The sequence below is a fragment of the Stegostoma tigrinum genome, chromosome 1 (assembly GCF_030684315.1).
Source record: "Stegostoma tigrinum isolate sSteTig4 chromosome 1, sSteTig4.hap1, whole genome shotgun sequence".
Lineage (NCBI taxonomy): Eukaryota > Metazoa > Chordata > Chondrichthyes > Orectolobiformes > Stegostomatidae > Stegostoma > Stegostoma tigrinum.
The window spans coordinates 63,728,372-63,750,637 of record NC_081354.1 but is presented as its reverse complement, the minus strand read 5'-3'; the positions used below and the strand labels follow the sequence as shown (position 1 = coordinate 63,750,637).

Below are 22,266 nucleotides of genomic sequence, written 5' to 3'. Positions count from 1 at the left end.
GTGAAATGGCCTGGAATTTAGATCTAGGAATGTACACAATACCAATCTTTTGAGTCATTGAGTCGAACAAATTTGAGGTATGATCTCCCATACACAAAGCCATGCTGACTACTTCTAATCACATGGTGTCTTTCCAAATGCATATGTATCTTATCTCAGAATCTTCTAAAATAACTTACCTATCACAGATGTAAAGCTTACTGGCCTATAATTCCCAGGTTTTTCTTTGCAGCCCTTTGTGCCCTTATTCTAAATGTTCACTACCCTCCAGTCTTCAGGGACCTCACCCGTGGGTAATGATGATGCAATTTCCTGCGTTTTGATCATGCTTTAACTTATTAAACCTACCTTACAGTAACGGATATTGCATTAAATGTTTTGAACCAAAGATGGTTTCATTTTGTGAACAGGACAACAGCTGTGTTATTCATCTTTGTTTTGCCAGGGAGACATTAATACAATCAATATGTTAAAAAACTACCTTGGGACAAAGTAAATTAGTTATAAAAAATGGCAAAAGGAAAATGTCAGCATACCTTGGTCACTGTTTCTTCAAAGATGAACAAAGATATCAGAAACCTAATACTCGATTGTAGTTAATTTCAGTATGTTGCTACTTGTGTACTTATTATTTGTGGTAGCATTCATAAGATCAAAAGGAGCAGCAGAAATAGGCCAGTCATCCCATCAAGCCTTCTCCACCATTCACTGATATGACTGAACTGATAATCCTCAACTCCACTTTGCCCCAAAACCCTTGATTTCCTTACTGATGGAACATCTGCCCACTTCAGCCTTGAATGTATTAAATGACCCAGCCTCAACCGTCCTGTGTGGTGAAGTATCCTGCAAATTGCGTCCCCTTCTCATCTCTGTCTGAAAAGGGTAATCTTTAATTATGAGATTATTCCCCCGGACCTAGATCCTAGCGCGATAGGAAACCACCTTTCTGCACCTACTCATTCTTCTAAATGCCCAAGCCTGTCTGTCTTTATTTAGATAAGGGCCCCAAAATACTGATCACAGTACTCCAGTTGTGGTTTGTCTCCAGTCAAGTATAGCTTTAATGAAACCTCTCTACTTTGACATTCTGTACAGCAAGTTGGCCTGCCCCCAGTCAGATCCCAACTGACAACCATGACCGGCAACCTGTCTACTCTAAAGAGAATGCCAGTGCAACAGCACTGAGAGCCTTTAGCTCTAGCTGAAGTGCCAAAACACTAACTGGCATGACACAGCTTGGCAATGCAAGTCCGGCCAAAGCCCACATTTCTCAGGCTCCTATTATGTTCCACCCCATGCCTCAAAGCTGAAAAGCTAATTTTCTCATCAGTTGAACACCTTGTTTTGTTTGCTGTAGGCTTGTTTCACTGGGTCTTGCTGAATAGATTTGTTCTTTTGATGCATTACCAGATCCCTGGTTTTCGGGCCATCAAAAAAAAGGTATCATTAACTTTGTATCTAGCTACTACGATGTACAATCAGTGCATGTAAGTTATTGTAGATGTTATCTTGAAGTTGAAGATGACTAATTCCAGGAATTTGATCTGTTCTCCCAGTGATTGTTCATGCTTTGTTTGTTGGTAATGCCAGCACTGAACTTAGCTGTCTAAGAAATCTGCAGGAACATGTTAATCCAGCTTCTCTTCCTCTGCTGCCACACTTGCTCAAAATGTAAGTCATTCAGTTTTGTATTCAATACAGAAATATCTTAACATTGATCATTATTACTTGTGCACTCACAATTAAGACTTTTTAAAAAAAAACTTTAATAATAGATGGAGCTATGATTATAAAAGCCCTTCATTGAAAATGCTTATTTGTTTGCAATATGTAAATTTAAATTAGAAGCAGCTTTTTCTCTGATATCAGAAAATTAACACTCTACTTTCATATTTAAAATTTGTATTCTTTGTGAGTTTTTAGCATTTTTCTTTCAATTTTCTCCCATCTTACCTGAAGACACTGAGATTGTTTTTATAATCAGTGGCTAGCCTTATGACCATTCTTCAAAGTTGAGTGAAGGTGATGGGAATGGAGGTTTCAACCCAACAGAGGAGTTGGGTCCTGAAAACCTACTCAAATAGGAATGGAATTTATGCAAGTATTGTCCTGATCCCCTGAAATAAATTTGTGGATACCTGGCATTTCATTCGGGTTTTCACTGTTCTTGTCCAAATATTAAAAACAGAAATTCAACCCAATCCTGTGTTGAACAGAATGCGCGCATTTGACCAGTAGAGCTGCTAATTTGTAATCTGAAGCATAAATTTAAGCTGCCTTTTTTTTATCCCTTCATAATTGGGGGACCCTGGTGTACAATCTCAACTGACACACTGGATTAAATCACTTACGTTCTGAGGAAGGATTACCAGATCCGAAACGTTAACTCCGATTTCTCTTCACAGGTGCTGGCAGACTTGCTGAGCTTTTCCATGCAACTTCTGTTTTAGTTTCTGATTTACAGCACCCACAGTTCTTTCTGTTTTTAAATCATTTAATAGTCTACTGACTGTGGGCTTGAGTTAGGTCAAATGAGAAACTTGCCTGGTGTATGCAATATGTCTCAGCTACACACTGTGTGGTTTATTTACCAACTGAGCCACCGTAAATGTTCTTATCCTATTCTTGGTAAATAATGCAGCATGGTGGCTCAGTGGTTAGCAATGCTGCCTCGCAGTGCCAGGACCTAGGTTTGATTCCAGCCTTGGGTGACAGTCTGTGTGAAGCTTGCGCATTCTCCCCTCTGTCTGCGTGGGTTTTTTCTGGGTGGTCCGGTTTTCTTCCACAGCACCAAAGATGTGCAGGTTACGTAGATTAGCCATGCTAAAATTGTCCATAGTGTCCAGGCGTGTTTAGGGGCTAGGTGGATTAGCTGAGGTAAAATGTGGGGTTACCGAAATAGGTGGGGAATGGGATGCTTCTTAGACGATTAATGTGGACCTGATGGGCCAAGTGGCCTCTTTCCACTCTGTAGGGATTCTGTGATCCAAATGACAGTCGTGTTTATGTTTGTGTAGAGTACACTAGAGGCAGGAGTTTTGTTTTGAGATCAGCATTTGAATGTCAACATCAAGTCTAGGCCCTGACACCACCCTGTGTCAGAAATAGTCACTCAATGCCAAGGACAGACAGAGGGCACATTTGCCAACTAAGTACGGACAACAGGTAGGGTCTGGAAGCGGGGGGACTCAATAGGAGACCCTGAAACTTATGTTGGAAAGAGAGAGTTAAAATGGGATTGCCCTCTCAGCATTCTCAAAAAAGATTTTTAAAAAATGTCCACAATTGCTAAGCTGCTGGTGTGGAGGGGGATTTCCTTGTAGGTGTGGTCATTGTTTGACATTGGTATTGGAAATGTGGGAAATACTTAAATGTTTCAGCAGCACTTGCCCCTGCCTGCTGCTGGCAGAAATCTTCTTTCACCAGCAGTGCAGGGTACCAGCCTGCCAACTGGAAAATTCAAGTCCATGGGCAAGAAGGTCATTAATATACCCCTTATGGTATGTAATTGTTTCACCCCGATACCATTGTTTGATAATGACCCAGAGGACAGACTGTGCCAGAAAACAGCACTCTGATCTGCAGCAGGAAATTCTGGGTTCACTTGCCTCCAGTGCTGTCTCCACTAACAACTGCAAATTTAGCTTGAGTACTAGGCATGAAGAACTCATTTCATTCAGCGCTTCCATAAAGAGCAGTTTGTATTGGCTTTTGCTAAAAACAGACCAGATTTGTTTCATAAACAAATAGCTATATTTGAAGCAAGATAATAAGGAAAATTATTAACAGAATCCAGTTATTCAACTCTGGTTTCACAAACACCTGCATTTTGTGTTGGACACCTACATTACTTACTTCTAGCTTCTTTGTCAGTTAGACAAACACACATATTTGTTAAAGGGAAATTGGTTATATAACTGAAACACAAATTTCAGTAATGCATTGGCTTTTCTTTTCATCAAGCGAGATATCAGAATGTTTTATGTTTTCTCCCCCTGTTTGCTTTCAGTATCATGGGCAATATTCTTGAGTGAAATGTGATACACTGGTATTTGACAAGTGGGCCACTCTTTGTGAGGAAACAAGAATGTACGCTAATCTTGATAGCTTATATTTTTCATTTTGTGCTGTGAATTTTGCATAATATCAATGGTACGAAGCGGGGAGAAATAACTAAAGAGCAAAGAGATTAGTTTCTGCCTTTTTGTTTATCTCTTTTTCATTGATCTATGCACATGTACTATAAATATGATAGCCTATATATTTTGCTGCTTAACAAATTGAAGTAAATAACGGTTACTTGTATTCTATGTTTTTATTCAGCATTTCTGGTGTTAAAAAGTGACAAGTTTAGTTTTCTTGTTACATTTTATAAAGCTATGCTTTTATATTGTTATTTAAAACGTCATAGGATCCTTTAAAAAAAACAAATGTTTTGTTTCAATCCATAGGCCTTGTTACGATGAAGCAATAGTCAAGTCTGGAAGAGGAAGATTTATTTCACCTGCGTTAAAAATGCCCGTGGTAATGACTGGATTGTTGTGCAAAGAACGGCCAGTTGCATTGGCAACAGAAATGATGCGGAAGTTTCACCTGAATACAGATCAGGCAGCTGCATTGAGACAAGTAGCTATAATGATGGCCAAGGGCGAGAGCCCCCAAGATCTCATTCTACCAGTCACTGTTATCCATGGTAAAAACAATTTAATGCTCCTTGGATTTAGTTATTGACTTTTTTTTTGTTTTGTCTTTCTCCATCACAACTTCTAAACTTTTATATTCTATTATCTCCTTTCTGTGGTATTTGGACCATTTTGAAAGACTGTCCAGCTCAGCCAGCACATTTATATTTCTTGAATTAATTTCTGGGCAATTCTAATGGCACTGCACTGTTCAATAGACTTATCCTTGCAGTTTCAATTTGCATGAGCCTTTGCACTACAAATTACTGTTAGTGTGAGAGTAAAACAGTGCAGCATCCTCTGCAGAGTCAAAAGGGTAGCAACTATGTGTCTCCTTAATCAGTCTGATTATAAAATTGTTAATGTGCAGAGCTACCTGAAAAGCAAATGCCAGAACACTGAAATCATCGACAGAAAGCAAAATAAAATCTTGGAAAGAAAGACTGAATTAAGATGAAAAGAGAATGTTCTTTTAAAAAAAAATTTAAAAGAAAAAGATACACCCCCAGTCAAAATTTGAGGGAATGAGAACCCACTGCTAGAGAGATGGTTTGGTTAAGATTCTGTTTTCCAAAACTAGCTGGATATCTTTCTTTACTGTGTCGTATTTTGTTACATTTCTATTCAGGGGTCTATGGAGCTGGAAAGAGCTATCTGTTGGCTGTTTTGATTTTATTTCTTGTTCAACTTTTTGAAGAAAGTGAAGCAACTGAGGGTCCTAGGCAGGTCCCATGGAAACTTCTCATTTCTGCCTCTACAAATGTTGCGGTTGACAGAGTACTGCTTGGGTGAGTGAAATTGCAGCATGACAAACTAAATGCGGAGTTTGTTCTTTCAGTTATTTAATTTGATTTTTCGTAAGTGCCTTTCCAACTGCCTCCTGCCGCGAAAGTCAGCGTTCTGTTCAGAAGAGCTTGAAGATCTCGTGTTCTCAAGCTGACCTGCAAGATTGCGAATTTCAGCCAAACTGGCAGTGATATTAATTCTAAAAGAAGAAAGAAGAAAAATCAACTTCTGGGTTTGTTGCAGTTAGAATTAACCAACCCCCTTGTTTGAAGTATATAAATGCAAACGTAAGAACTATTCGCAAGAGTGGGCCATATAACCCGTTAAGCCTGATTCTGCCATTCAGTATAGTCCTGCTGATCATCTTCTCAACGTGAGTTTTTAACAGAGCCCATATCCCTTGTGTTGAGGTATGTGTTTATATGGTGTGGTTATGTTCTCTGGTTACATTATCAGAGGGAAACGATGCAATGTATTCAGTGATTCAAACTTAATCTCATGTGGCTAGGGTGAAGCAAGCAGATAAGTGATGTATATTAAAATGTTTTCCAAATTTGTAATGCTGCTACCAATTCTGAACTCCTTAATAATTGAATCAATGCAATTGTTTGTAATCAAACCCTTATCTGTGGTGCTTTGACATTTAGTTGTTGCTAAGCATAAAGACGTGAAAAGCACGACCTTGAGATCAAATATCAATCTGTCTCAAACTTGAATATATTAAACCTTTTGAAGTGGTCAATTTGCACATAAACTAACTTGTTCCTTGTGTAAGTCAGTGCAAGTCTGTCTGATTATCAACATTACAGGTATAATGTCTCTGTAAAAATACTCTGCTTTTCTATTGTTGTCAAAGCAAATAATCTCTCACTTCTCTAACTTGTACTCCATTTACCTTCTTGTTACCCACTCACTTAACCCACAGCCTGTCTGCATCCTGTTCACAACTTACTTTTCTACCTAGCTCTGTTTCATCTGCAAACTTAGACGTGTCACTCTCTGTCTTTTTGTCCAAGTCATGAATAAAAATTTTAAGTAGCTAAGGCCCTGGCACTGATCTTTGCAGCACTTCACTGATCACAGCCTGTCAACCTGAGAATGGGTCATTGCTCCCTAGCTATTACTGTACTTCTATCCATGCTAATAGGTTATACTCAACTCCGTAAGGCCTTATCTTGCTTCTGAAACTTTTGTGTGGTATTGGATTGAATGCCTTATGGAAATCTAACTATGCTTTATCGACTGGTTCACCTGCGAAAGTTAGGCAGGAAAGAGGTGAATGAGAATGTTAGACAGGTACGTGACAAATGAACAAATTGGGTAGCGATGCGACAATACAAGAAACATCTGTCCTGTGGGTGAGGCAGCGAGCAGGTGGTAAATGAAAAGAATTTGGATTTTTTTTGGACAAAATTCAAGATTGGTTTATCCATGGGATATATGGAAGAATTAAGCTCTTTTGCCGATTTCTACACAAGGTTGGCAATTACCTGAGTGTATGCAGTAGTGAAAGATTGGTGAATACAGAATTGAAAGGAACCAAAAATTTAAGACCATCATGAGAAGAACAAGGGAAGACAAAATGAAATATTGCTATCCCAAGGGCAATGCAACGCAAGTGGATATACAGATAACAAGCACAACATATTTTCCAAAAAACAGATAAATATTTCAAAAGAACGCATCAGAAACAACAAGGAAAGTACAAGGAAGAGGAGCTGGTGTAAGAAGTCGCAGGTGAAGATTTAGCATTGTCACAATGGGTCAAGTGGCCTCCCTCTGAGTTACATTCAATGATCAGTACTACCAAGAGCATTCCTTTGGAGTATCTACTTTGGAGTTTTCTCTTTTTTTCCCTCAGTTTCTGAGTAACATATGTCAGTTGTCACTGCTTTTCTGCTGCTAGTTCAGTAATATAGACAGAAATAATAGTTGAGACGTATTTCAGAGGAATATTTGACTGCAGTGAAGTGACTAATGAGTTAAATTATAGTGGTGTTGAGAATTGTCTAGTTTATCAAAAGCAAGTTTGAAACCAAGAAAGGGAGTTCAAAAAACAAAACGTTAAAGGATGAAATGTTAAAATGTAAATGTAAAGATTCATCGGCTCAGCTGTAAAGGCAAACATTTTTATCTCTTTTCTTTTCTTACTGTCAACTGCACAAAACAATGTAATATTTTCACAAGTCATAAATAGATCTAACATTCCTAAAGACAGCCAAACATATCACTTAAGAAGGAGAAAGAGAAGTAAAATAGAAAAACTGCAAATTCTGGAAATGTGGACTGAAGGCCAAAAGTGGTGATTGTACACAATCCATTTCTCAGTCCCTGAAAAATAGACAAGTTTTGCGCATACATCTTTCACCAGATCTGACTGATATGAGAACTCCAGTAAATTAATTTACAGCACAAGTTTATTTGTTTTGTACCTATTTATGTGGACTAAAGGGAAACAATGTTTCAAATAATTATATTAATTAAAAAGATTAAAAACAGAATTAATATTAAGTATTTAAATATAATAATTAATGTTAAACATTCAAATTTTGTAGGCCAAGAGACAGGTTTAGATGAAAAAGACTCTTGAATGCCATTCTATCATTAATTTTAATCCATCTGGATCTTCTTTACTGTTTCATGGAATGTAGACATCATTGGCTGGTGTTTGTTACCTATCCCCAATTGCACTTGAACTGTGTCACTTGCTATGGCATTTTAGAGGGAGGTTAAGAGTCAACCATTGTCTATCAGTCGAGTCATGTGTAGACCAGACCAGGTAAGAACGGCAGATTTCCTTCCCCAAAGACCATTAGTGAAGCAGTGTAGTTTTACGATAATAGATGATAATTTTATGGTTACTGTTACTGACACTAACATTCAATTCCAGATTTATTGACTGAATTTAAATTCTACAGGCTGTTTGGTGGGATTTAAACCCATGCCTCAGTGCATTAGCCTGTGCCTCTGGATTTCTAGTCCAGTAACATTTTTGTTGCACCACTGCCCCCCTTTAATAAATTAGTGTCCAAGGGGACAGAAACCCAACAGTATTCCTAATTGGCTCAATATTGTGCGTTCAGGTGATTACAGGACCAGGTTAGAGAAAAATTCTGCAGCATATAACTCACTTCCTAGAAGTGAGGTGGAAGTAAGTTTAATTGAATTGAACCGAACTGAATTAGGTTTATTGTCGCATGAACTCACATGAGTACAGTGAAAAGTTTACTAGTTGCAACTTATGGTACCATCATGGGTACAAAGGTACCTATGTACAGAATCTTGGTACAAAGAGAAAAATAAAGAAAACAAAGTTTAAAAAATTAAACATTATACCCCTCCTTACTAAAAAGTAGAAAAACAAAGAAATATAGTTAACAGAGATAACAAGGTGTCGAGCTGGATGAACACAGCAGGCCATGCAGCATCAGAGGAGCAGGAAGGCTGACGTTTCAGCGAAGTGTCTAGGCCCGAAATGTCAGCTTTCCTGCTCATCTAATGCTGCTTGGCCTGCTGTGTTCACCCAGCTCTACACCTTGTTATCTCAGACTCTCCAGCATCTACAGTTCCTACTATCTCTGAAACAAATATAGTTAACAGTTCAATACCACAGTCCGTTACGCCTTATCATACTTTACTTGCACTGCTGACAAAAGCTTGACCTTCTGTGCTCCAGGTTCAACCTCACCCCCACTGCTGCCCTGGGCTGCCTGCTCTCACTACTTTAAGCCTGTTCTTGTGCTACTACTGCCTCCTCGGGCCGGCTGCTCTCTCTCACTCTAGCAGCCCCGGGCTGCCTGCTATCGGCCTTACCTCTGGTTGCCTTGAGGCGTTCAAGACAGCATCTTGATTAGTTAAATGGAAATAATGTTTAGGATTATGGGGAAAAGGCAAGAAATGGGCACTGAGTCATAATGCTCATTTGGAGAATAGAAGAAGGCACAAGGGAGCCAATGGCCTGCTTCGGCACCAGAATAATTCTGTGAATTCAAAAAGCATGCCCTTTAGATGGAGTGTGACTGTCCTTAAAGTATATGGATTGAATGTTCAACTCTGCTGTCGAAGGGCCAGCTCTTTTTTTTGGTTAATGCTGACTCTACTGACTGTTTGACGTTTCATTTTAGAAGAATGAAAATAAATTTGACGATTGTGCTTTAGTGTTGACCTCTTTACATTTGGTGATCTTTCTGCACAAAAATGAAGGAAAACCTACCTGCAGCTGCGAAGCACATGTGTGAATACAAAGGTGTGTGCATTCGAAGATGCACTTTTGTTTTTAGTCCACAAAGTTTGGACAGTGTACTGTACTGAAGTTTAATTTAAGGTGGTGCACTAATCCAGTTGAAAGATTTTTCAGAATTGTACAAAAGTGGCTTCATTTCTCTTTCAATAAACAATTGGTTTTGTATTATGAAGAAAATTGATGTGGTTTCTTTCTTTTACTTAGGCTTCTTGAGCTAGGATTTGATAGATTTATCAGAGTCGGAAGCATTCGGAAGATTGCCAAACCGATTTTACCATACAGGTAAACACAATTTCTTTATTCTGTTATAGACATGAATGAAGCTCTAATACAGTAGAGTATTTGTTTGTGTTGTAGATCAGGAATACATTGCAATGATGGCAGACAGATATTTGACTGTTCTGACAGTCAGTAGCATTGAACTGAACTGAATTGAATCGTTCATTGTCATGTGTATTCAATGTAAAAATACAGTGAAAAGTGTGTACCTTCGCCATTACATACATTGCGCCATTCACATTAACTTAGAATAAGATAAGGAAGAAAAGGTAACTTGAGAGAGTCCAATTTTCCCTTCCACTGCTGCAGTCCCTCTCCGAGCTTTCCAACCCACACCGTGCTTCCACCCAGAATCCCACTCCGGGCTTTGCAGCCCTCACCATGCTTCTGCCAGAATCCTACTCTGGGTTTTCCAGCCCTCGTTATGCTTTGCCAGAATCTCTCTCTGGGCTTTCCAGCCCTCGCCATGCCTCCACCAGTTTCCAGTTCTGGGCTTTCCAGCCCACACAGTGCTTCCGCACGAGTCCTGCTTTCCAGTCCTCTCAATGCTGTTGCCAGCGTTCCACTCTGGACTGCCTCACCGGCCTGATATCACTGCTGCTGCCTCTCCGGCCCACTTCGCTGGCCTACTCTTAATCTGCTGCCGTCGTTCCGACCCATGCTTGGTCTGCAGTCGCTGCATGACACAACCTGTGTGTTCAGCTCCCGCCACGTGGTTCTCGATTGTGACCAGCCTCTTCCTGACTCCTCAGATCCATAGTTAAAAGTGTTGAAAGGGGTAGATAGAATTACTGCAGGGGGAGAGAGAAGAAGGGAGAAAAAAAGAAAGAAACAAAACTGGATAACAGAGTGGAAATCTGAATGAAGCAACTTACCCTGCTGCCATCTTGTTGGAAGAAGGCAAGAGAGAACTCCTGTTAGTGATCTGATTGAATGTAGTGTTATAACTGAAGTTGGAAAGATGCATCAATTTTCTTCCAATCTCCATTCCTCCACGGGTCATAACATATTTAAAACTTATACAGGGTGATAATACGTGCAATTATTTAGGTTTTAGATTGTATTGGGATTAGCCTTAGAAAATATTCAGCCAGATTTCTTTCATCGATAGAGAATAATAAGTTTATTGCAAATAAAACTTACTGAAACAAGAAGGCAAAGATTATTGACAAAAACAGTATAGATAGCGCGAGAAAAGATAATGCCTTACTCTAATATCTCAAACTTGAGGCAAATACGAGTTGCACGAACAATGATCAAACACACTCCGTGGATTTCTGCGCAGTTACAGAATCATAGAGATGTACAGCAAGGAAACAGATCCTTTCGGTCCAACTCATCCATGCTGACTAGATGTGCTAAATTAATTTAGTTCAGTTCTCCAGCACTTGGCCCATATCTCTCTCAACCCTTCCTACTCATGTACCCATCCAGATGACTTTTAAATGTAATTGGACCAGCCTCCACCACTTCCTCTGGCAGCTCATTCCATTCATGCGCCACCTCCTGTGTGGAAAAAGTTTCCCCTTAGGTCTTTCTTAAATCTTAACCCCTCCCACCTTAAACCTATGCCCTCTAGTTTTGGACTTGCGACCATGGGATGAAGAACCTTGGCTATTCACCCTGTCCATGCTGTCATGATTCTATAAATTTCTATAAAGTCATGTCTCAGCTTCTGATGCTCCAGGTAAAACAGTCCCAGCCTATTCAGCCTCCCTCTATAGCTCAAACTCTCCAACCCTGGCAACCTTCTTGTAAATCTTTTCTGAACCCTTTCAAGTTTTATAATATCTTTCCTGTAGCAGGAAAACCAGAATAGAATGCAGTATTCCAAAAGTGGCCTCACCAATGTCCTGTACAGCCACAAATGGCCTCCCAACTCCTTTACTCAATTAACTGACCAATAAAGGCAAGCATACCAAATGCCTTCTTCACTATCGTATCTACTTGTGACTCCATTTTTGAGGAATTATGAACCTACACTGTAAGATCTCTTTGTTCAGTAATAGTCCCGAGGACCTTACCATCTGATGAAGGGTCTAGGCCCGAAACATCAGTTTTTGTGCTTCTAAGATGCTGCTTGGCCTGCTGTGTTCATCCAGCTCCACACTTTGTTATCTCGGATTCTCCAGCATCTGCAGCTCCCATTGTCTCTGAAGTGTATAAGTCCTGCCCTGATTTACCTTTCCAAAATGCAGCACCTGACATTTATCTAAACTGAACTCCAGTTCTCTGGGTTATTAAATCTCACTAAAGCTTCTCCAGATTGTGAGTCTTCACTTTCCACAACCTGACCTTGCAACTCCTTTAACAGCCTGTCTTCTTAACTCTTACATTCCTGGGGAGGACAAAGATACTCTAGAACTCTCTTGAAGCACAGCAGTGTTGATCTTATTGTCTGAGAGAAACTTGCTGCCATTTGTTCAGAAAGACAAAAAAGATCAATGAAACTGTCTCATTTCTTACAAGGCAAAGCAGGGACAGAGTAGGAAAGAAATAGAAACAAGTCCTGAACTCTGGATCCTGTTGCCTCTTCAGGCATTCTGCCGTGTGTCAAAGTTCTTTTGTTTGACAATCAGCCTGTCCAGTCACCTGGAAAACCAAAGGAGAAACCTACAACCCTGAGTAGATAATAGGGACAGGCAACAATGACCAATATCCTGTCAGGTTTGGGGTGTGTGGGTGTGTATGAGTGTGTGTGAGTGAGTGAGTAAGTTAAAATCTCTACTGAATGGCTAAGCTCCTTAGTGCCCCCCAACAGCCTTTCCACAATGTATAAAACATAATGATGGAATACTCTCCACTTGTTGATATTAATACAGTTCCAATAACTTTGTCCAGGAAAATGCAAAACACTTGAACAGCACTAGATCCAACACACTAAACATTCACTCCCTCCACCACTGGCATGTCACAGTGCAGTGTGTACCATCTATAAGGTGGATTACAGCAATTGCCTAGACTTCTTTTGAGAGCACCTTCCAGACCGACAATGGCATGAAGGAAAAACAAAGGGCAGCACTCACATGGAAACGCCACAACTTGCAAATTGCATGCTATTGCAATGTATTATGGCATTGCAATTTCTTCATTGTCACTGGGTCGAAAAATCTGAAATAGCCTTCCTGTTAGCATTATGAAAATAACTTTAACATTGAGACTGCAGCTGATATCTTCTTGAGAACATTTAAGGATTAATATTACATGCTGTCATTGTCAGCTCACCCACAATACATGAATCCTTTCTCCTTTCTTTCTCTCACTTGCGTCAACACACACACGCTCCTCCCCCCCCACAACTCCCCAGCAACTCTGGATCCCTCTTTCTGTCAGAGATCAATTAGGGCTATTTCTTGTACATAATACTTATTATTACAATAGCCAACACCAACAGAGATATTAGCACAATCGCATCATAGAAGTACTTAGTAATTGATTTGACCAGCTTTTAGAAGATTAAATTGTTTTTCTAAAAAAAAGTATCATTTAGTTTGCTTTTTTCTTTCTGGAATGTACTTTCTGTTGTTGGGAGTTGCTGAAGATTACACCCAAGCTCCGGTCAGTATCATGCCCAGTTAGCCATAATATTGAGTGTTAAGTCTGAGTGCATTTTTCATTTTCCTTTTTAAGGGAAGGTGATGGCCTAGTGGTATTATCGCTAGCCTATTTATCCATAGACTGAGGTAATGTTTAGGGGACCTGGGTTTGAATCTCACCTTAGGATATAGTGGAATTTCGATTTGAATTTAAAAAACAAATCTGGAAGTAAGAGTCTACAGTTGACCATGATTGTTATAAAAATCCGTCTAGCTCACTAATGTCCATGAGGGATGATTTCCTTACCTGGCCCGGTCTGACTCCAGACCCACAACAATGTGGTGTATCTGGGCAATTAGTGATGTGCACTAAATACAGCCCATGCCAATGACACCCACATCTTGTGAATGAATGAAAGAAAAATCACTCCCTGTGTGAGCTGAGTCATCTCTGTTCAGTGAGATCAATATTGGAAAATCTTTGCTATTATAAATTTAGTTTTATGAAATTATTTTATTTTTGTTTTATTAGTTTACATGCAGGTAGTGACAATGAAGAACTAAGAGAGCTGCAAGCACTTATGAAAGAAGATCTAACTCTTGTTGAAAAGATGCACGTGAGAAAAAGTATTGAGCAACACAAATTGGGCAGGAACAGAGCTGTGCTGAAGGAGGTGAGAATTATGTTTTAGCTCGTGACATACATTGAAATTAAATTCTTTCAGCAGTACAGGCCTTCGTAAATGTTGTACAATGTGTTTGTTTGCTAAATGCACCTGGAATTAAGCTTTCTCTAACCTGGCTTTATGGATTATTTTTGCTGATGCACTATACAAGAATATTTTCACAAAGCATCAGATTTGTACATAAAGGTACTTCCAATTTGACCTGTAATGTCAGTTGAAGTGAGGGATGAATATATAGCGAATATGTAAGTAGTATAGTTAATGATAAGTTCTTACTCCAAGATCACTTGTGTGATTTGAATTTTTATTTTGTATTTGATGAAACAAAGATGTTGCATTTATGTTTTACCAGTCAGAACCCCAGAATGCCCCACAGTACTTCATAGTCAAATAAAGTACTTTCATTGCAATATTGGGCAACATGAGCATTATTTGCAGACCGAGGTCCTACAAACAGTGATGAGATAATAGCTTGTTAATCTGTATCGGTGATGCTGAATGAAGTATAGATGTAGTTCAAGACACAGGAGAACATCTCTGCGCTTTTGTTTGAATATGATTATGGTGGGTATGTGGTGTGGTTTTTTCCCCTGGTGCTACATGTGTTTTAATTTGTGCATGTTCAAGAGATGGGGCTGGTTTCTTCATGTCTATTGGACATTTCAGCAGGGAGCACTTAAATTGACTGAGTGACTAGCTCAGCAATTTCTCAACCACTCCCAAGCTCACCTCCTGGAGGGTGAGTACCAAAATGGACAAACTACCCACCACATGTAAGTAAACAACTGAAGGTCAGCCAGACTTGTTGGTAAGCTTATTGACATAGATAATACACTGCTTATGCCACAATCTGTTTGCTATGTGCAGGTGGGCAGATCATTTTTTATACCCTATGTGAAAAGAAGGGAGGGAAGAAAGGGAGGCCGCTTAATTCAGAGGGGCCCTGGACACAGCAGGAGCAACCCCTCCCAAGATGTCACCCACCCCTACAAATTGCCCATCAAAACCTGGCTACTAGCAACAGACATATGTGCAGACGCCACTGGTGACACTTCTCAGGCAAAATGACATTTCTTGAGCCCAAAGTAAACAGTTGGGACAGGGCCAAATTTCGCAGCTAGCATGTCTTAACAAGGTCTTTTACTAACTGAGTTCAAACCTACACTAAGTCTACACAACATGTTATTTTACCAGTGTAGACAATCAAACAATGATAAAAGCAACAGTTCTTGCTTTTTTTTAATCTCCACAGGCAGGAGGGCAAATGGGCAGTTGATCTGCTGCTGTCTCTGAGATCAGCTAACTTGGTCCAGGTCAGATATCAAACCAGCTACAGAAATCAAAATACTGCATACGCTGGAAATTTGGAATGAAAGCAGAAACTGGTAGGGTTGATGAACAACCTATATTTGTAGCTTGGTACTGGGCCAACCAATGCTGTTACACATCAGCCCATCAGGAAGCCAGTGTGCTCTGTTTCCATTTTCCCTTTTAACATTAACACTGCCTGTCTTTAAAGTATATCTTAGGAAATTAAACTTTCAGAAATTAGTACTTAATAAGAGGGCAATTGAAATACATCAAAAGATTAGAACAGGACCAAACAGAAGTAACCGCAAACTATTGCTTGGACTTCCTTCCATCTCTATAATTGAATCTGTGGTAATGGGAGATGCGTAGCATTTTGCTTTAGGCAGGTGGCTATCTGAGATGGAGGGACAGTGTAAGTACTGGGGATTGTTTTACTTACTTGAATTGTTCATATTGCAAAAGCTTTACACACACAACTCTGTGATCGTTTCTTTTTTATTTACGTTTTTGGTTTCTGTCTTTGTGTAGGTGCGAGTTGTAGGAGCTACTTGTGCTGCATGTCCTTTTCAGTGTATGAACAACCTGAGCTTTCCATTGGTGTTACTGGATGAATGCAGTCAGATCACAGAACCAGTTTCTCTCCTTCCTATTGCAAGGTATTGCTGATCTATAGCAAGCTCATTGATTTAAATAGCCACACCACCCATCACAAATCCAGTGTGGTGTTTGTCTCTCTGACAGTTGTGTAAATTCAGAGTGGCACAGTGTCTCCCATAACTAAAAAGAAGCGACATGCCTTGCAGGATATACATACTTTGTAGCTTAGTAATCCACAGATGTTCCTGTTTCTGTAGATCAAACCTTTTAGAGAAATATCATTTGAATTGGAACAGTATTTGGAAGTTTGAACCTCATGTGTGGTCCATTGACAATTCTTAAAAGTGACAAGAGAAAGTATCCCACTGCACACTTACTGCAGTGTAATTAAAACTTAAGTAGCTACAGGCTTTATCCTGGTCTTAGAGATGTTGCGAAATATTGGTAGCTTGGGTAAATTGGTTGGCTGTTGGTTTGTTTGCTGAGCTTGGCAAACGAATTGCAAACATTTTGTCTCCAGTCGAGAAGACATCATCAGGGCGTAGGTTTGTTGACAGAAGGCAGATCTCAGATAACAATAAGTAGGCCTATGGCTGTGTCAGACAGAGAGAGGAGAATTATATTAATACTGTAATTAACTTTGAAAGGTCAAAACTGGGTTTTTCATTTCAGGTTTGGATGTGAAAAGTTGATCCTTGTTGGCGACCCCAAGCAATTGCCACCTACAATTCAAGGCTCCGAAAGTGCTCAAGAAGCTGGCCTAGAACAAACTCTCTTTGACAGAATGTGCCTGATGGTATCGCAGTTACATTAATGAAATATTTGAAGGGAATAGCTGTGAACTATGGCTCTCCATAAGTTAAAAGAGAAGCAAAGCATATTTTACAGTAACTGTAAACTTTTAAACCTTAATGAACCCACTTCAAAAACGTGTACGTGAATAATTTCTATTGAAATCCTGTCTTGCCAATTCCAGCTCCCTTTTGTCACGACACTGGATTAGATAGCTATTGTTGTGGGTCTGAAAGCAAGCACAAAAAGTGCTGAGAATGTAGCGAGACTGGCAGCACATATGAAGAGAACAGAAATGTCAGACTTTAAGACATTATGAGAATGGTTTGCACCCAATTTTTCTGTTCTCACCATATATGCTTTGATATGATATGATTTGATATCTGATTTGATGTGCTTTGCATTTCCTGCACTTCTCTTTCTATCAGGTTTTTGCATAATGGTGATAATGTTGCGTTTACCACTGCACCCGTGCGAAATCTGTGCAATAAGATCACCCTTCAGCACCTCAGAGCTGTGTAGCTGTACTTCCTACACACTGTGAACAAAATGTTGCTGGCAAAGTTGCAGAGAATACTGTTTCATATTGATAACTATGTTATTTATTTATTTGTTTCTAATTTACAGCATCGGCAGTTCTTTTGGTTTTTATTTGTTATTCATTTATAATGATTACTATTATAGATAAATGATATTTGATCACTCAAGTAATTAAAGCCTTGCAAGTAATTGTGCGAACTAAATTTTACAAAGAGCCTCGAGATAAAACATGAATAAAGGCTGTGCAAGATGTAGTTCTACATTTTAATTTTGAACATCACAGAAAAACTCATTTGGAAACTACTGAACCGCATAGTCAACCTAACACTGTAACATCAAATCTTGTGAATTGGTTATACCTGTGAAAGTTTTGTTTTGCACTTAAATCCACTATTCATGGAAAACCGCATAAATATTCAGTATTTTATAGTGTACAAGGTCACTAATCTACATGTTCTGATAAATATATTCTGTAAGACCATTGTCCTGTGAATCAGGTTTAACCTTATGATTAATTAGTAAACCATTTTATAGGAAACAGTATATTAATGCACTTAAAATATTAAATAACTTAACTCACTTTTACCAGTAATGATCCATACATTTTCCCATCTGTACTATCTGTCTCAAGTGTCTTTGCAATGCCAATTATGCATTATAAACTCACTCCCATTCAGATTCATAGTTTTATCGATTCAGTCAGCCATCTGTGCCAACCGTCTCAGCTGTGGAATCTGTTAGCAACACCAGCTGCAACCAACATTGTATTAGTAGTATGTGCTAGTTGTGCCAAGTACACATTAAGCACAAAAAGAATATTTGAACTCTTGTTTAGAAAGTGGCCAGGTTCAGGATTAATGATGTCCATGCTTTCCCTTACTTTGTTTGGTAAGTAGTTCTTTCTATCTCATTTAAAAGCAAAGTCTCTTTGTTACCATTTCAACATCGAAAAAGAAATAGCATAACTCTCAGTATTGGTCATACAGATTTTTTTAAACTTTTGTTTGAAAGCAATTATGAACCATCCATGTGAATGATTTTGTTCAAATTGATAATCCTTCTGATTATTTTTCCTTTGTCTCTCAGGGCCATAATCCCATTATGCTAAGGACTCAGTACAGATGCCACCCTACTATAAGCGCTATAACAAATGAACTGTTCTACAATGGGAATCTTAAAGATGGAGTTTCTGCTTCAAATCTGAACCCTCTGTTGGACTGGTTGCCCACTCTTTGCTTTTATAATGTTAAAGGACATGACCAGGTAATTATACCCCAAGAGGAAGCAGCAACTTCAGTGGTTTTACACAAACTGAAGAATTTTCTCCTGAATGGATGTTTGCAATACAAATCCAAAAATTAGTGATAGTAGGAACTGCAGATGCTGGTGAATCTGAGATAACAAGGTGTAGAGCTGGATGAACACAGCAGGCCAAGTGACATCAGAGGAGCAGGAAAGCTGACATTTCGGGCCTAGCCCCTTCTTCAGAAATGGGGGAGGGGAAACGGGGTTCTGAAATAAATAGGGAGAGAGGGGGAGGCGGATAGAAGATGGATAGAGGAGAAGGTAGGTGGAGAGGAGACCGACAGGTCAAAGAGGCGGATATAGAGCCAGTAAATGCGAGCGTAGGTGGGGAGGTACGAAGGAGATAGGTCAGTCCAGGGAAGACGGACAGGTCAAGGGGGTGGGATGAGGTTATGAGGTAGGAGATGGGGTGGGGCTTGAGGTGGGAGGAGGGGATAGGTGGGAAGAAGAACAGGTTAGGGAGGCAGGGATGAGCTGGGCTGGTTTTGGGATGCTGTAGCGGGAGAGGAGATTTTGAAGCTTGTAAAATCCACATTGCTACCATTGGGCTGCAGGGTTCCCAAGCAGAATCTGAGTTGCAGTTCCTGCAACCTTCGGGTAGCATCGTTGTGGCACTGCAGGAGGCCCAGGATGGACATGTCATCTGAGGAGGGGTGGAGTGGAGTTGAAATGGTTCACGACAGGGAGGTGCAGTTGTTTAGTGCGAACCGAGCGTAGGTGTTCTGCAAAGCGGTCCCCAAGCTTCTGCTTGGTTTCCCCGATCTATAGGAAGCCACAACGGGAACAGCGGATGCAGTATATCACATTGGAAGATGTGCAGGTGAACATCTGCTTGATGTGGAAAGTCTTCTTGGGGCCTGGGATGGGGGTGAGTGGGGAGGAGGGGAGGCTACACCTGCTCCTACACCAATTCCACCCCCAACTCCTCAGACGACATGCCCATCCTGGGCTTCCTGCAGTGCCACAACGATGCTACCCGAAGGTTGCAGGAACAGCAACTCATATTCCGCTAGGGAACCCTGCAGCCCACTGGTATCAATGTGGATTTCACAAACTTCAAAATCTCCCCTCTCCCTACCTCATCCCAAGACCAGCCCAGCTTGTCCCTGCCTCCTTAACCTGTTCTTCCTCCCATCTATCTGCTTCTCCCACCTCAAGCTGCACCCCCACTTCCTACCTACTAATCTCATCCCGCCCCCTTGACCTGTCCGTCCTGCCTGGACTGACCTATCTCCTCCCTATCTCCCCATCGACACTCACCTTTACTGGCTCCATCCCCGCCTCTTTCACCTGTCGGTCTCCTCTCCACCTACCTTCTCTATCCATCTTCTATCCGCCTCCCCCTCTCTCCCTATTTATTTCAGAACCCCCTTCCCCACCCCCATTTCTGAAGAAGGTTCTAGGCCTGAAAATGTCAGCTTTCCTGCTCCTCTGGTGCTGCTTCGCCTGCTGTGTTCATCCAGCTGTACACCTTGTTATCTCTAAAAGTTAGTGAATATTTTCCAGTCACATGATGGACTATGTCACCACTAGCGGGCACTGTGGTAGTTCTCCTGATAGCCGTTACAGTGACAAATGAATGTGTGAACTTTGCTTCCAGAAATCTCCAACATCACATCACATATTGTTTAAAGTGGTTATTTGCTGCAGAAAATGTGATTTCTGAACTTTCCCCACTGCTGCTTCCATTCTGGAGTGGAATTATTAAGTTGCTTTTTTTTTTCTTTACAGTGTCAGTCAGTACAGGCAACTAAAAGTATCTATCAGCAGATGTTTATTTACTTGCAGTTTTCTTTTGGAAATAATTTTCTATGCTACGATTGTAACTTTTGACCAACTGAGTAAAAGGAAGTTTTCTTTAGTTCAGATAATTTGAATTTTTTCAGAGAGATGAAGACCCAGTTATATCCTATATGCATCCTCACAAAACTCTAACTGAAAAGCTGTGTTAGGTAGAAGAACCATTGGAATGTGCCATTGCTTTGATGTAAGGTTTTGAAGGTATTTGATACTGTCAACCTTCATAGCTCCAGGATGAACAAGCAAACTGAGTCATAAAGTTGCAAAGCAGTGAAAGCTGAATGATTGAGGATAAGTCCTAAAGTTAATAGGGCTCCATAGCTCAGTGATTAGGGCACTGGCCTTGCAAACCAGGGGTGATGTGTTCAGCTCTCATGGGGGCCAGTGGGAACTTTAGGACAGCACAGTGGCTCAGTGGTTAGCACTGCTGCCTCACAGCGCCAGGGACATGGGTTTGATTTTCCAGCATTGGGCGATTTGTCTTTGTGGAGTTTGCACATTCTCCCCGTGTCTGCGTGGATTTCCTCCAGGTGCTCTGGCTTCCTCCCACAGTCCAAAGACATGCAGGTTAGGTGGATTGGCCATGCTAAATTGCCCTTAGTGTCCAGGGGTGTGTAGATTAGCTGGGTTATAGAGGGAATGATCTTGGTGGGATGCTTAGAGTGTCAGTGTGGACTTGTTGGACTGAAGGCCCTGTTTCCACACTGTAGGGATTCTATGATGTGATGATTCTTCCAAGGCCCAGGGTAGGGATACTTTAACAGGGTCCTGCAACTCTAGAGCGCTCCTATGCTTGGTCAGGGGTTAAGCTGTTGTGCTCAAGTCAGGGACAGGGCTAGCTGCCCAGGGCTGTATAACACTCGGGCCCTGATTTCTTTCTCTGGCCCTACTTTTCATATCAAACTTCCCCTTTCCCCAATCTAGATTTCACAGTGCTTCACAATTCCTGGACTTGCAGTTACATTCTGTTTGTTTAGACACATTTTCAGTTTCCTTTAGTCTAAAAGGTTGAAAGTAAAGCTTTCTCTGCAGTGCGACTTGGATATAGTTTGTCTGATCACTGCAGTGATGAAAGGGCTGTGTTAGCAATTTTGCCACATGCTGGATGCTGTCACGTTAATCCATATAGAGATAATTAGTTACTTCCTGGGAATGAGTAATCAATACTGAATAAAATCAGTGTAACTTAGCAGCCATATTTCGTGATCTTACCAAATTTTAAAAAAAGCACAGAACTCACATTAAATTTATAAAATATGAAAGTTGCATGATTTCATTCCGTTGTAATTTATATCCTGATCTGTCTAGCTGAACAGGGATGGCAGCTGCCATAATCTAGAAGAAGCAACATTCACTGTGAAACTTATCCAGTCCCTGATAGCCTGTGGAATTAAAGGATCTATGATTGGAGTGATAACATTGTACAAATCTCAGATGCACAAGGTGAGTAAGGTATTTCTAGTTACGTTTTCGAATTGTATTCTCTTTACATTTGTTCAAATAGGTGTTTGGTAGTGCAGAACTTGAGCATTGCTGAAAACGACCCATTTTTGTCGACGCTTTTCACCTTACATTGTCAGTATGTTTCACAAAAGCACAAACTCAAGGTGAAAACTAACATTTATACTCCTTGAGTGAAGAGTACAGACTGGGTGTAAGTGGACTGTGTTTGGTAGAGATGTTGTTGTGGAGAATGCATCTCTCAA

General features: G+C 40.3%; 1 protein-coding gene across 1 annotated transcript in view; it reads left to right on the top strand.

Moving 5' to 3' along the window:
- Positions 1–22,266, top strand: part of LOC125453606 (protein ZGRF1-like) — an 83,019-nt gene that overhangs the window by 40,897 nt on the left and 19,856 nt on the right. Inside the window, exons 15-23 of the mRNA XM_048533375.2 lie at positions 1,560–1,674; positions 4,455–4,696; positions 5,314–5,473; positions 9,919–9,996; positions 14,062–14,203; positions 16,055–16,182; positions 16,796–16,919; positions 18,542–18,718; positions 21,869–22,003. Coding sequence (XP_048389332.2) covers positions 1,560–1,674; positions 4,455–4,696; positions 5,314–5,473; positions 9,919–9,996; positions 14,062–14,203; positions 16,055–16,182; positions 16,796–16,919; positions 18,542–18,718; positions 21,869–22,003 — 1,301 coding nt within the window. The remainder of the gene's footprint in view (positions 1–1,559; positions 1,675–4,454; positions 4,697–5,313; positions 5,474–9,918; positions 9,997–14,061; positions 14,204–16,054; positions 16,183–16,795; positions 16,920–18,541; positions 18,719–21,868; positions 22,004–22,266) is intronic.